Source organism: Carassius auratus, chromosome 18, assembly GCF_003368295.1.
Source record: "Carassius auratus strain Wakin chromosome 18, ASM336829v1, whole genome shotgun sequence".
Lineage (NCBI taxonomy): Eukaryota > Metazoa > Chordata > Actinopteri > Cypriniformes > Cyprinidae > Carassius > Carassius auratus.
The window spans coordinates 3,656,280-3,671,458 of record NC_039260.1 but is presented as its reverse complement, the minus strand read 5'-3'; the positions used below and the strand labels follow the sequence as shown (position 1 = coordinate 3,671,458).

The window sequence follows — 15,179 nt, the reverse complement described above, 5'->3', positions numbered from 1 at the left end:
ATACAACAAATAATTTAAATCAATTGACATTTATATTAACAATATTAAAAATGGCAGTATAGTATCGCTCAATTGATCTATGTATCTGCCGTACTCAGATTTTCACAGAAAGAAAGAAATGAAGGCAGCTGGCCTCTCTGAGAAAACGTGGGGAGTGAGATGGAGAGAATCTTTCAGACTGAAGTCCTGATGTCAAGCAAAGTCTCAGCAAATCTCTCAACATCCCTCAGACTAAAAATAACCTCGAAATACATTAAAGCTACCAGCAACCCACTCACACCAAAGAGGTCAGAAACACATATTGATCTTCACTGCTGCTAGTATAAAGTTGGTATAGGTAACTTTTTCTTTACTAGTATGACTATCCTGAATATTTTAATCTCAAAACTTTTAAGTCATATCCTTATTTACAATGGACCACATCCGTTAGATGTTTGATCTTATAATCTTGAGATGAAACGTGACCTTGGTGGAAAGGCAATGATTTCTGTAGAAATCTCTATGTTAAATCTCAGTCTGTTACATCCTCAGACATATATATGGCTACACATGTGATCAAAGACACAATGGATAAATCCCAAGGCATTACCATTACACATGCTCTGAATGACAATGAAACTCTTATTTCTGGCTGGAGTGGTATCGCAGCATCCGCTGCATCTAAATTTTGATTTTTGAGCTTTTTGGCTTTACTTTGAAATAAAAGAAACATAAATGTGACCTCTTAATTGCCAATTTTTCCAAATTAAGATTTATACATCATTTGAAAGCTGAATAAATAAGCTTTCCATCGATGTATGGTTTGTTAGGACAATGTTTGGTCGAGATACAGCTATTTGAAAATCTGGAATCTGAGGGTCCAAAAAAAAAAAAAAAAAAAAATATTGAGAAAATCTCCTTTAAAGTTGTCCAAATTAATTCTTAGCAATGCATATTGCAATAGAAAAATTAATGTCCTAATGTCCTAATGACTAATGAATGTCCTAATGAAAAATTCATACAAAGTTATTTTGGCTATTGCTACAAATATACCCCAGCGATTTAAGACTGGTCTTGAGAGAGCTGGAAAACAAAAACACGCTAGCACTCCAACTCTACTGTCTTTCCTCCGAAACATGTTTCTAATCATCTCAGAGTATTTACTTTCTGTGCAAAGAGCTTCTTCTGAAAGAGGACGAAAGAGCATGAAAATGTCGTGACAGACACAGAGAGAGGAATCAAAATGAAGGGATTGAAAGTCTTAAGAGTGATAACAGCTTCATCACTGTCTCTCACACTCATTACATAAGCAGATAGTTCTCACAGCTCTGCAATTACTGCTTCAGCTGTACAATTACTGCTAGAAAAAACAGCTGCCATCATCCACCGCAAAAACACAGATGACTGCACACACAAACATGTGAGAGATAACGATAGAGATGAAGTTGCATGAATATTTAAACGTAAAGGCATAAACCAATGCTTTGATCTCAGGGTCATCAGGTTAATTTGTAATAATAATACAATATATAATAATAATAAATAAATAAATAATCAGACTACTATTATAGCTCTATGTCTCCATCTTGTGGATAATTTCTTAAAGCAACAGTAGCAAAATAAATAAATTCATTCATCATTAAATAAATAAATACAATGTGCTATTATAAAATAAAATATTACAAAATATAGCCTGACATTTTTTTTTTTGATCGGAGCCTTCCTCATTTCTGACTCTGACATGGATTTACAGCAGCAGGATTATCGGTAGCATAATTCCTGAAATACTCAATACCATCAGTAAAATGTTTGGATCGGTAATTGTAGCTATTTGTTGTGTCTGTGTTACTTTGTCAATGTAAACACGCAGCTCTGAATGCAATCACTGAACCGTTTGTGCAGTCAAAGAGGCAGAAAATGACTCACTTTAATCAATAGTTCCACATTTTAAAACCGGTGACGCTGTGCACGAGCGCGGTCAGGGAGTGTCCGCGTGGAACAAGTACATTTCCAACAGCTCTGTTAACGGAGTAGGTCAAGGGTAGCATTAGATCCGATTCATTTTACTGATTCGGTTCGTTTTAGTGAACCGGTTCAAAACTGATTATTTTCAGTTTTGAGTAAAGTTTTCCTAGATTTGTGTATTTTAGCGGTTTTGTTTTTATGTATTCAAAATTATGTTAGTTCTTAAATACAGTGTGCGAGTTAAATTGTTTTAGCATAGTCAAGCTTGTGATTTGTAAATGCACAATTACCTGGCATGTACTGACACGTTTTGTCGACCCAACGTGCATTAAAAAACAGTAGTACCTCAGACCAATGCAACTTCAGATTTAATGCACTCTGAATCCGCTTGTCTTTGTTCATATTTAGTGAAATGTTTTGTTTAAATTAGGTGTTTTGCCACGCAGATTTTCTTAACTGCTTGAAAAAAGTCGAATCAAGTTAAAAAAAAAAAAAACCTGATCACATTTCTGCCGTCTAACTTTTCGAATCGGCTCAAATGAATCATTAAAAAGAATCAGTTCAAAAGAGTGATTCATCTGGAAACTGTGCATCACTATCTGAGAGTTTTCTCCTTTTGCACAGTCAGTCTCTCCATCCCAGATCCTGCCTCTGCTCGCGTTTCCACTCATTTACTGTTCAACGAAGGTAGGTTTTTTACTTGATTACCAATTAGATTTGCCACGCATGCAAGACGGCAGTGTTTGCGTTTTGGATTAATACAAATAAGTATCTTGCTTATCTAGTCTCAGACTCTGCTTTGTCCTGTTGTCTCAGCTCTGATGCCACGTCAGTGGGGAAAATTATAACGGGTTTAAACTAACCATGTTTTTATTTATTTATTTAGGTTTAATTATTTAAAAAACTTAATTTGACAGTTTAAATTGTGCTTTAAACCTCTTTACAAGAGTGTGGTCCCCAACTGAGACCCATATTCAAAGGACTTAAGCAGCTGGAAGGTGTGGCCGAGATAAAATAAGAGTTTAAATGGTCTTACATATTAACTTTATAAATATATCTCAAAATAAATGAATATAGGTAAAATAATTAGACGTTTTTTTTCCTCCTTCTCCTATTTAAAGTCCATAGTATGCAAAATAAAAATATCTCTTTGTGCTTTTATTAACATGCATGTCAATGCAAGCTCTTTATGTCCATCATTGTGTGCTTGTTTCTCTTCCCTATTTAGTGGTCAATAAAACAACAGAAGAACATGATTCATGCTGCTTCCCAAATTTCAGCATAACTCAGACTTTTATCCAACATAGTTTTTCAAGATTGAAGAGATCTATAAAGGCTTATTCAGTTGTTTTTGTTACATGTTCTGCTGGTGATGTTTTGCATACAGTAAATATATGCAAAACACCCTGCACATGATACATATATGTTGTTAACTTTCTCAAATTGTGAAAACTTGAATAAGTTGAGAATTAAAAGTTGTATTTTTTTTTTTGTAATTTGTATTCTTTTGTCATTCCTGCTAAAGCAACTTCCTGTGGCATTCCTTTCCATTATGTGAGGTTTTATACTGTTTCCAAAACAGTAATCTGTATCTGTAGACTGTTTCTACAATATCTGTAGTCCAGTTTATAGTCGGAGAACTTCACCATGAAAATTTTGTTCTTGGCCAAGTGACAACCTATTACTTTGTTCTCCTAGTATTTTAGAAACTAGTTAGACTGGTGTTGTATAGCTACATAAAAAGTTGTGTGAGTTGGCTTTAATAACTGTGATGTATCTCTATTGCAAGGGGGCAGAATGGGAGCAAAGCTCAGTCAGAAGAAGAGTGAAGCAGAGACAGTAAGTCCAGCTGTACAAGAGGGCTCACCTGTGGCTGAAAATGCAGAGCAGAAATCTTCTGAAGGTGAGGTTCAAGAAGAGAGCATGCCTGCAGAAGAGAACACCGGTGGGCCTGGCTCTCCAAGCAGTGTTCTGCAGAGTCTTACACAAGCTGTAGGAGAAACGGTCAACGCAGTCACTGAACAGATTGCTGCACCGGTGGAAGATGTTGTAAACAAAGGTATTGAAGCAGTGGAGTCCACACTGGCATCCGTCAGCCTGATTGAGAAGGAACCTGAACCTGAACAGAAGTCTGAACCTGTAGTAGATCTCGCGGATTCTGATGTTCTCCAAGAACCCAGCCTCTTGGATGACCTGCTGAAATCTCCACTCTCAGAAGCCCTCATTTCTGGAGTCACTATGGTGAGTGAAGCCATGTCCAGTGGGATGGTTGAAGACAAAATTAGCAGTCCTGCACCAGCTGAGAACAAGGATTTGTTGGAATGTCTGGAGAAGGTGGAGACACCCTCAGTGGACCCCCTGGACTGTAAACTGACCCATGAATTCACAATCCCTAACTCAGATCCATCATTCACTTTGGAAGATATGGGGCAGAATGCAGTTGATGCAGTCAACCTTATATAAACCACTACACTCGCCTCTAGAAAACAGCGGCTGGAAGATCATTACGTGCAATCATGTCATAACAATATTCAAGAAATTAATGAATTTTTTTTTTGGGGGGGGGGATAATTCAAATGAATTGAAGTTTAAAGAATTTCATAATCCTTTTTATCAGAAATATTGCCTTATTTGATATATATTACTTATATATCGTTTAATCTCCCATTGGGGAAGAAGAAGAGAATGTACATTAAAACAATGATTGTAGTAAAGGAAAATAAAGACTGTAACACATCACAATAACATTGTTCCTTGATTTGTATTTTGTGTTTAATCAAATATTGTTTGTGGTATGCATTCCTACAGTATCTTCTCAAACATCTGAGCAAAAGATCAATATGTGAAAATAGCTCGATTCAACATTACTGCAATGCTTTTGGTGTTAGAAATAAAAATCTAAACACAGAAGTATACGAACAGTCCCAAAACATGGGAGTTTCCTGGGAAGATAACATGCACCATCTCCTTCAGTTTTCTCAGCAGAGCTTCTGGGGAGAGGGGCAACATTCTTTCCAGAGGAAAGGGGTCTCATGGGACAGTTTTTTTTTCAGGTTAACTTTCTGGCTCTTTCCCCAAGAAACTTTGGCTTTATTATAAACAAAAGTTTTTTAACTGAGTATTCAGTGTTGAACATGTATCAAAGTTTTGGATGAAATTTTTAGCTGCTTCCGTTTGTTGGAATCTCAAGGAAATGCCATGCCTCATTATCCTTGTATAACAGAGCTTTGTGAACTTCAGCCATAAGAGGAATGAATTTAGATGACATAGCTCTAGGGAATCTACGGTTGCACAACAAGTCAACTTTATTCAAATATACACACAGTATGAACTCCCATGCAAATAAAGTGGATTTGACAGAAAACAAATAAATGGGTAACTGATACACATATCTTACTTTGGGGAAAAACATAACAACATTTAAAACTAAATATTTGTTTCCTTTTCTCTTTAGTGCAAATGAAGCTATTATCTAACACATCACCTCGTTGTACAGCAAAATAAGGGCAAAACTCTAGGAACGAAAATATGCAATACATAAATAACAAATTGTGATGGCTGAAAATGAGTTAAACTGGTGATGTTTTATTTGTCTCCTGCCCCGTCAGATCCTTTGGCAAAGCTTTGGCTTTCTGTCAGTAAAAGAGAAAAAACCCAATCAAGATTCTGGACGATCAGTACTGGGGAAATGAAACGGGAAGCAAAAATATGATATGTTCTTGTCTTTCACAATACAAGGCTGGATTGCACGACAAAGCCGTGAAGGCACTGGCACGGCAATATAACTAACATCTGAAGGCCTCTAGATCTCATCGAGCCATATTATATTTGTCATGTTGTTCTTTTGAACTGAGAAAGACAACCAGAAGAACAGATTGTGTTATGCAAGTGTGACGGTGACACTCCATAGAGGCCACAGTTTCTTTAGCATTTCCTCTTAGTGAGATCATTCTTTCACTGGGAGTCTAATATCGGGTTGTTTAATCATTACTATTCACTTTGAATCAGTACATGGGAGCACCTCATAAAAAATGGCTTTTTATCACAAAAAATACATTACTGTTCAAAAGTTAATCATCTCTTATGCTTAACAAGTCTGCATTTATTTGATCAGAAATACAGTAAAAAAAAAAAGTTATGACGTTTTCTTTATTAATTATATAGTTAAATTGTGAAATTTAGCACTCTTCCAGTTTCTCACCACTGTAATTTAAATCTTGGTTGAAGCATAAGAGTGATTTTGATGTAAAATATTAAGTGAACATTTTGACAGCCTTTGTTAAATTTACACAGTATTCAGAAAACTGATGTTCATCACTGTTGGTCATGTCATACTTGCATGTGTTGGTACTTCTTGGCCAGGTCAACATTGGTGCGTCCGGGCTGGAAGGGATACGTCCAGAGGATGGAGTTCCAGGAATGGCCAAACCTCTTCACACCAATTTTGAGGTACTGCAACTCATCAGCAGAAAAGTTCCGCCTCTCTCTGTGTCTGCCTGAAGACTAAAGCAGAAAACCTTCACAAATTCAAACATTTAGATAAAAATGGGAACTAAAGAGGATATGCATTATGCTTATGAGTGCACAAGTATGAAAGGTTCATAGTAAGTTTATTGTTCCAGAGGAAGAGCAAGTTCATCGATTTTATATTTGCATTTGCTTCGATTATGCTCATAATATAATAAACCTGGGCATTGGATGATTGCCTGTGCAATGAAAATTTTAAAAGAAGGATTTTCCAAGTTCAATGCAAGTTACATTAGTGTGAAATCATGGTTTATAATTCACCTAATACTAACAGTATCATACCAAAGTTTTCTTGAGACGGCTGTTATCCATGTTCTTTTTCATGCCTTGGCCTGAGAGAAAATGAAAAGAGAAAAATAGAGGAAGTGGAATTAATGAACCAAACCATGCAAAAAGTGTCCCTGCTGGTAACAGCAATACAAACGGAGAGACTTGCACAGACAGCAGGGAGGTTTATTGATCTTTAGAATGATTTAGTGGGCAGTCTGTGAAACTGCACACATAGTGCTGAACCCTGTACTAGTATCCTACTGAACAAATACACAGTGTTCTTTAGCAGGACTACAGCAGGACATTCCTCTCAGCATGAAAAGCATTCTTATAACCTGGATCTCTACTTTTATCAAATGTATGGTGTAGTTTACAGATGTTTATAGTGGCACAGACATTATGAATGTTAAGGGAAAGAACACTTCTCTTACTGTATATTCCTCTCAGTCTTCTCAGGGGTGTGAGCCTAACACCTAAAGAGGGAAAAACTGAGAATTAGAGAGCAGAAAAGACTAACCAAATGCACTAAAGATACCATGTGAAAATGTCCTGCTGTTAAAGATTAAAGAGGCTTTTTTCTATGCAATAACTGGGACGTAATGCATCATAAAATCTCAATTCCACAGACCATTTGTCACATACTTTTTGTATTTTAATCATCTATCTGAACAGAGTTACTATAAAACAGAATATAAACAGATCATCAGACTTTGGATGTTATTTTAAATTCCCAACACTTTCCAAACATACATTGTTGCTTTGGACTGAAGTATTTGCAAAAGGATTAAATGTAAATCATAAGGGTGTGTTTGGTCATATACAGTGCAATACAGTCACATTGTTCCATCAACAAACAAAAACCTTTGTGTGGATGCAAATGCCGTATGTGAACGTGTGTATTGTGTACACACTGATCTTGTTAAAGTGAAACAGTTTGTGTGCTTGTGTCTGGACATATCCTCAGTCCTAATAACTAGAGGTCAGAACACACACTATAATCTAGTTAAGCATCGTCCCTACACATATGCTCCAACCATCTTCCTATGTAACTGTCTTTCTCTAACACACACACACACACACCATTCTCTGTCAGTAACTCGTTTCATCCAGGCATAAAGATATCTAAAGTAATAAAAAAACAAGTTAAAAATAATAATAAAATATAAAATAATTATTTTTTACAGTTGAAATGAAATAAAGCCAATTAATGCAATTAAAAAATGTAAAGTATCCATTAAGATAATCATAGAGTTACAGTAACATATAATGGCTGCCAAATAAAAAATGGCTACTTTTACATTAGCACCAATTAGAATTGCTTATTAGTGCCATATTTTGACTAATAGAAATGTAAAGTAAAAATCTTGATTGGGTTCCTGATCACCCTTTCCAGGTTTGATTATGGATAATGACTGGATGACAATGCATTACTCTTTACTTTACAATTATAGTGAGAACATCTCTAAAAAGTTCAGTAAGTCTTGAGGTAACAGGAAAAAAGCCACATCGGAACAACTGAACAGCACTCAAGAGACCACAACTCGGCAATAGAGGGAATGGAATGAGTGAGACTGAGGGGGAAAAGGAGGACAAAAGGAAAAAACTGAGCACAAAGATGGAAAGACATTTCTGCAACATAGACAAAAGTCAAAAGCACAGACGAGTCTTGTGTTACATAACTACCTTATTCAATAATACAACCTGGCTCTTTGCACGCAGATCCACCGTTCATCAAATGTATGGGGCAGTTTGCAGATGTTTATAGTGGCACAGACATTATGAATGTTACTTCTCCCCTCACCTCTAAACTGAAATATTATCTGAGAGCTACAGTTCTCTTTTGTCCTGAAACGGAAAGAAAATGTATCTTACTGTATATTTCTCTCTGTCTTCTCAGGGGTGTGAGACTAACACCTGGAGAAAGAAACAGAGAATTAGAGAGCAGGAAACAAGCACCAAATGCACTAAAATTGCAAATATAGAATGTGAAGATAAGTATACTTCTTTGCAATAACTGGGACATAATATATTGTTAAATTACATCTTGATTCCTCAGACCATTTGTCACATACTATTTGTATCCGATCATTTATCTGAACAGAGTTTGTATAAAACAGAATGTAAAAGGATCATCAGACTTTGTATGTAATTTAAAATTCCCAATTCTTTCCCAATATGCTTTGTTGCTTTGGATGAAAACATCTGCTAAATGAATAAATGTAAATCAATAGGGCGTGTTTGGTTCTCCAGGCCTTGTTCTATCAAAGCTGCTTTTAAACATTTGAGGTCGGAGCAATTCTTCAACACTCCCAAAGACATTCTGGAAGACTATATCGACGCCATCTCTTACATCTGTCTGACGGTTGGTGACTCAGCCTGTGTTTTTCCCTCTGGCTCCTCTCTGTATCCTCACTAGTGCTCTTTCTGTGTTTGTCATGTGTGTGTGTTTGAGTGTGGCTAGTCCTCTTTAACTGCTGGCTTCTCCTAAATCGATCCTCAGCCTCTCGTAGCACCAGGTGAAAGTCACACTGAAACCTGCAGCTACGCAACACAGTGCCAAATGAACGACTGTCCATCTCATTCATATGTTTCACACAACCTGAGAGGGGGAAAGGTGCGTGTGTGCACATGAGAGGAAAGAAAAAACATGGAGAGTTCTGAACAACCAGAAATTGGCAGTATAGTTTTATTATATAATGTGTATTGTTTTTGTGTGTTTATATAGACACACACCTGCACAGCGTAGATCCCTGGGTTTAGAGGCAGAGGGCGGCTTCACAAACTTGTTAATTTCTCTGTCTAACAGCTCAGAGCACAGAGACATCTCATCTGAAAACAACAGAACAGCAAAGAACTTGATTATTAATTTAAAAAAAATGTGTAGGTGAAGAGAAATCAAAGGGTTTTCTGTGACTTAGCACAAAGCAAGCGTGATGTTTTATTAGGATTTACCATCAGAGCGAGCGTGTGTGCAATGGTTTCTCTTCATGGGATCAGGATGTCTGAAAATATCTGGGCTGAAACCCAAGAAATATAAAACGAGAGAAATGTCACTCCCTCGAGGGGAAAAATTTACTGACTCTGTCTTGAAAAGTCATTGACATGAAATGAATTATGTGTATCTGGATTTAATGTAAACATCTTAATCCTGAATAAAACTACTAGGTATGAGAAAAGCAAGAATAACTCCTACTATACTATCACATTTTAAAAAAATCTATTTGTTAACTTTTTTTAGTGTATAATATATTTTTGATAGACATTTATTTGAACTCTTTATTCACCAAATTACATGTATTTTAACAGTGTGTTTCTCTAGCAAACTGTAAAAGCAAAACATTCATTTAGTTGGTTTAGGGTTTAGTTACTCTTTAATGTTTACCCCTGTGTATCTCTGCCGCCCTCTATTGGCGTGCTGCAGTGCTGTAGAAGTTTGTTGCCATCATCATCTGAGTCTAGATTCATCATCTTGAATCTCTTTGCCACTCTTTCAGACTGAATTTTCCTCTCCATGTCTCTCTTTTTCACATCTCCCTCCTGGGTGTCACTCCTCTCATTCTCTCCCATTTGTTCATGCTCTCTCTCGTTGCCCTTTTCACAGCTAGGGTCTTTGAAGTGAGTGACTTGGGAAGGTTTCAAACACTCTTCAGTGCTGACACACTGCTACTTACAAACACAAAACTAACAATTAACACAAACATACTCTCTCTTGTTGAAACTGCTGTAAACCGATGCAGAATGCTTAAAATTTACATGTCATTCTCACCGAGTTCTCTTTGTTGTATGGTATTTCGTTTGTGATTGGTCGTTCTAGAGGTCCTGCAAGGGTTGTGTGTAGCTCCCCACATACTCGATGGTAACCTTTGACCTTTCGCATCACGGAACCCTCCCACCATGCCTCATTACATTCCACAGATGAGGCCGACCTCTGATTGCTGCTCTGCTGGATTTCAGTGTCTTTTCCCCGAAGTTTCACACCAGTCTTAAAATCAAAATACAAAATTGGGCAAATAAAGGAACGAGGAAGAACTTATTCACAGCACAATCTTCCTTTTCCATGAAATGTAAGCATGCTTGACTTAAAAATTACAAATCACCATAGGATTGTGGACTCTAAATTACTCGCATGCTTTGTCTATGGTGTGTTACAACAAATGGTTAAATTTTGTTTGTAAAGACATTAGGTATTATGCACTAAATAACATAAGAATGCACTTGGAATTATTAAAGATTAATACAAAAATTAAAAAAGAACTAAAATCTCTGTCTCATACATGTTATAACATGACTTTTACAGGGAAGAACTTGGTAAAATATATAGGAACTAAGGGTGCTTTCAAACTTGGTCAATCGAACCTGGGTGCACACCAAAAGCGCTAGTGTGAAAAGCACCCTAAAATATCATAATATACATTCACAAACAGAAAAACCTTTTTCTCAAGGAGTTGAAGTCTCTGGAGGATTTCACCAGCAGACCGCCAGTGACTCTTCATGTCACTCTCCTCCTGTAGATCCATAGGTGACAGGCCTGTGCCTAGTGATTCAGCTGGGTGGAGAATTAAAATAAATCTCATGTGCCAAAGTGTCAGTTTAACAGAAGCAGGACATTAAAAGAAGAGTGTTGTTACTAAGTGCTGTGATGTGGTGCACTTAAAATTAATAGCATATAGACTAGAACTCTCCTGAAGAAATATTTTATTTTTTCTGGATTTTTCATTAAGAAATGTATTTGCATTATTATATCAAGAAAAGATTTGCCACTACTTATTGCACTGTGAACTTTGTTGCCTGGCAAAGACTCTTTTGAAATAATTTCTGCATGCTACTACAACCATATAGTGTGAATATGTACAAATATGAAAATAATTAACTCACTGATTCCCTTGCAGGTGTGCAGTACAAACATGGCTGCCTTTCTAACCTCTTCATCACTAGCTTCAGTGAGCAGTGAAATCATAATAGACAAACCTCCTGCCGATAACAACTGAGACTGATGCTCTACTGCACAGACAGGGAACAGACTATTACAACAATATACAAGATATGCATTTACCAAAGGAAACACCAGTGCTTCAGAGGCAGCAAAACAGTACAAGGTTATTTACACTTGCACTGTAAAAAAAAATTTGGTGAAAGAGATGCATGAAATCATACTCATGTAAGAAAGAAGACCAATTGGAACTCATATACAAGTACAAAAATTACAGTATATTATTTTAAATCTCTTTAAACAGCACATTTATTAAATGTAGTATATTATTTTAAATCTATTTAAACCACATTTATTAAATTATCTACAATACAAAATTTGAATGGGACCTGTAGCTTAAGTGCAGTGGGCTAAATAGCAGAAAATTAATAATAAAAAAAAAAATTAAGTAGCAGGAATTTGTCTCAAGAACATAATATTTTTTAGTGCAAATGTATTGTATATTTACTACCATCTGGTACCCACACACTCACCACAGGCATCCGTGAGGTGTCCAATTGTCAAAACCACAGCAAGCTGGTCTTGTGGGTCAAGGTTCGGGCTGGACAACAGACACAACAGTCCTGGAATTACCCTCAGCTTTGATAAAGAAGATACTAACTGCTCTGAAACAGGAAGACAAAAGAAATGGAGAATCCAATACAACCAAGTAGTTCTCTTGGAGTGTGTGTGTGCATGTGTCGTACCATTGTTAGAGATGCAGGCAGAGAGTGTTTTAGTGATTACTGTAGCCATCTTACAAGCAGGAGCACTGTGTGCTGACTGAGACAACACTCTGGTAAGACTGTCTGAGAGTGAATCCAGGCCTCCCACTGACACGAAATACTCCTGAGCACAAGCTGAAAAGCACATATTTACATGAGAGCACTCAATGTGGCACTATATGTTAGTTTGTTCTGATGTTGTGTGTGCTCACGATTGTTTGCAACAGTCATGCCAATAAATGAGCATATAGGCTGAGCCAGCTCTGCCCTGGGCAATGCCACTTCCTGCAGCCAGGTCTTCACCAGGGGAAACACATACATGCATGCATTCTGATTTTCCTCTGTCAAAAACAATGCATTGGAAGATTTTTCAACTGTTTATTTGCATGTGTGGAAATAAAAATGTTTCTCTCAATTTCATTCTGAACAGACATACAGGATTTAGTGATGGTAAAGGGGTAGAGAAGGGATGGAGAACACAACCATACCATTTTGAGGGTTGTTGACAGAGCCGCAGAGAGCACTAGACACAGTGGCCCACAACTGCAGCTGCTCATGAGATGCGTTAAGATCTGGAAAACTATGCCTGAAAAGTGGCAAAAGAAAGTGTGTTTAAGTGAACTTCCAGATTTTCCAGATTCACTTCAACAAAACACCAGACATCGAGTTTTAAATGTTCCCCTTCTTCACCAAGTAGGGGAGCATATTATGTTTTTTTGTTTTTCCATTTATCCAGGATATTGTTTGTGGGAGGTTTTACAAGAAAATTCTATTTAAGTTTTTCTAGTTCAAAATCTCATGTTTAATTCAATACTTCTATACGAAATGTGCTTTTCAGTGTTCCAAACCAGTATGACTTTCTTTCTTCGGTGGAACAGTGAAAAGTCACTGAGGTCCAATATTGGCCAAAAGGTTGTTATTATATAAAGAAAAACAGTTTTAACATTATTAAGAAATATCACACAGAACAACTAATGACAGAATTTACTGTTTTTGGCTAAACAATTCTTTAAAGCAAAAAGCCAGTAATTTCCAATGAAGAATATTTTAGACAATACATTTTCTCCATAAAACAGGTTTGAAAATTATGTGATCTTTTAACTAAAAACTGTAGTCTATTACAGCCTTGTTTCAAAGGATATAAATAAAGGCAGAATAACTATGCATGCCTGAACAAACTGAACTTTATGCGTGTACCTGAACAAATTGAGCAAGGTTTCGATACACCTGGAGGTCTTAGCAAGAGTCTGTCCAGATCCTGGAACGGAAACATACATAAACAATTTGATTGTGAATTGCCAACCTGTTCTTCCCCCACAAACTCTGCAAAAGCACAATATCAGCACAAGAATGGTCTCATTGGACTAAAGTTTTATGGTAAACCTAACTGTTGTTGGCAACCAATACAGACAGCATGTACACCGCAACTCTTTTTTCTGTCAGAGGCATTTTCTCTTCCAGATGCTGTGCTAAGTCACGAAACGTCTCCTCTCTGCACAGTGACTGTTTACAGCTCTCTGCAAAGAAAGAATACATATAAAGTCAACGAATATTAACTATTTAACAACACAATTATAAAACCACATGCATATATAATGTAAACTGCATACACACCATGTAATTCAGCTAAGGATGCAAGTGTAAACAGAGCAGTCTCTTTAACCTGACAGAAAGTGCTGGACTTTGACAGGTTATAGATGAAGGAAATTCCTCCAATCTCTCTGAAGAACTCCACATACTGACCTAATACACAAAGAAGAATCATTAAAGACTATCAAAAGGGTCATTAAAGCTAAATATTTTTTTAGGTTTGTATGAGACAATGTCAAATGAGTATGTTCTGAGCTTTAAATCAGACCGTTGTGTTTGCAGATTGAGATGATAGTGAGAAGAGCTTGTTTCTGTGATCCAGGCCATTTCATCTGGTATTTCAGACATTCCAGTAACAGACGCAAATCTGTCTTGGTAGCTGAAAACGTGAAGACTGTTAAGTCCTTTAACTTGGAAAGCAAAATATGTACTTGAATCTATTCAACAGATGCGTATTATGCGATAAAAAAAACAATATAATATTAATACATGTTATGTTTCCACTTAAGACCAGGTACATTTGAACAGAACACAAACCAGAGAAAGACTTGACGTCATGATATCATGAAAAAAAATTACATCATGATAACTGTTTACAGTTCAGTTTTGCACATCTTAAAGTTTCAAAATATTTAAAATGCTTAAGAAAAAAGTTATGTAACGTTAATAAAAAAATTTTATGATATAAGTTAAATTTTATATGGTTACCAAAAATAAACTAACGTTATACATCCTGTTAAGATAAAAACTTTTTTTTATGCTCACCTTCCATTTTTTATTGTTATAAATAAGTCCTTAAACCATCCTTTCCACCAACACTATATCCAAAGTGTTACTATATCCTGCAAAAAAAAGATAACTAATATTGTTAGAATATGGCAAGGTAACGTCAACAAATAACGTTAACAACTAACGTTAAGTTATCAAAAATTTCTTCAAATTCGGGGAACGTAACAATATTTACCTTCCTGACTTAATTTGGTTATTTTGCCTTATATCCACGACCCAATCCTAATTTTTTACAGAATTAATTAAAAAAATTGTTGAGGAGGCCAGAATCGATGACACGAAAGACCAACGACATTTCAACGAAAGAGCCTCCTAATCCCGCTCCGCTCGTGCGGCTTTTTTGAATCACGTGACGTGATATGGAA

General features: G+C 36.4%; 2 protein-coding genes across 4 annotated transcripts; one reads left to right on the top strand and one right to left on the bottom strand.

Moving 5' to 3' along the window:
- The first annotated feature begins 2,509 nt into the window (after positions 1-2,509).
- On the top strand, positions 2,510-4,552 carry LOC113118166 (uncharacterized). The gene is made up of 2 exons (XM_026287122.1): positions 2,510-2,631; positions 3,734-4,552. The coding sequence occupies exon 2, from the start codon at positions 3,742-3,744 to the stop codon at positions 4,405-4,407; it is 666 nt and encodes a 221-aa protein (XP_026142907.1). The 5' UTR covers positions 2,510-2,631; positions 3,734-3,741; the 3' UTR covers positions 4,408-4,552.
- On the bottom strand, positions 4,507-15,130 carry terb1 (telomere repeat binding bouquet formation protein 1). Of its 3 annotated transcripts, XM_026287120.1 has the most exons (22): positions 14,990-15,130; positions 14,791-14,867; positions 14,294-14,404; positions 14,050-14,178; positions 13,824-13,952; positions 13,633-13,693; positions 12,924-13,021; positions 12,648-12,776; positions 12,418-12,570; positions 12,205-12,336; positions 11,617-11,742; positions 11,172-11,287; positions 10,508-10,723; positions 10,124-10,404; positions 9,694-9,758; positions 9,475-9,570; positions 9,092-9,340; positions 8,614-8,655; positions 7,173-7,214; positions 6,754-6,803; positions 6,280-6,447; positions 4,507-5,576 (listed from the first exon to the last, which is right to left on the bottom strand). In XM_026287120.1, exons 2-22 carry the CDS (start codon positions 14,795-14,797, stop codon positions 5,514-5,516), a joined length of 2,463 nt encoding a protein of 820 aa, XP_026142905.1. In that variant the 5' UTR covers positions 14,798-14,867; positions 14,990-15,130; the 3' UTR covers positions 4,507-5,513. The 3 variants fall into 3 exon arrangements, with proteins under 3 accessions (XP_026142905.1, XP_026142903.1, XP_026142904.1); XM_026287118.1 differs by lacking the exon at positions 14,990-15,130 and having other exon boundaries at positions 14,294-14,419; positions 14,791-14,829; XM_026287119.1 differs by lacking the exon at positions 14,990-15,130 and having other exon boundaries at positions 11,617-11,739; positions 14,294-14,419; positions 14,791-14,829.
- Between the last annotated feature and the right edge of the window lie 49 nt (positions 15,131-15,179).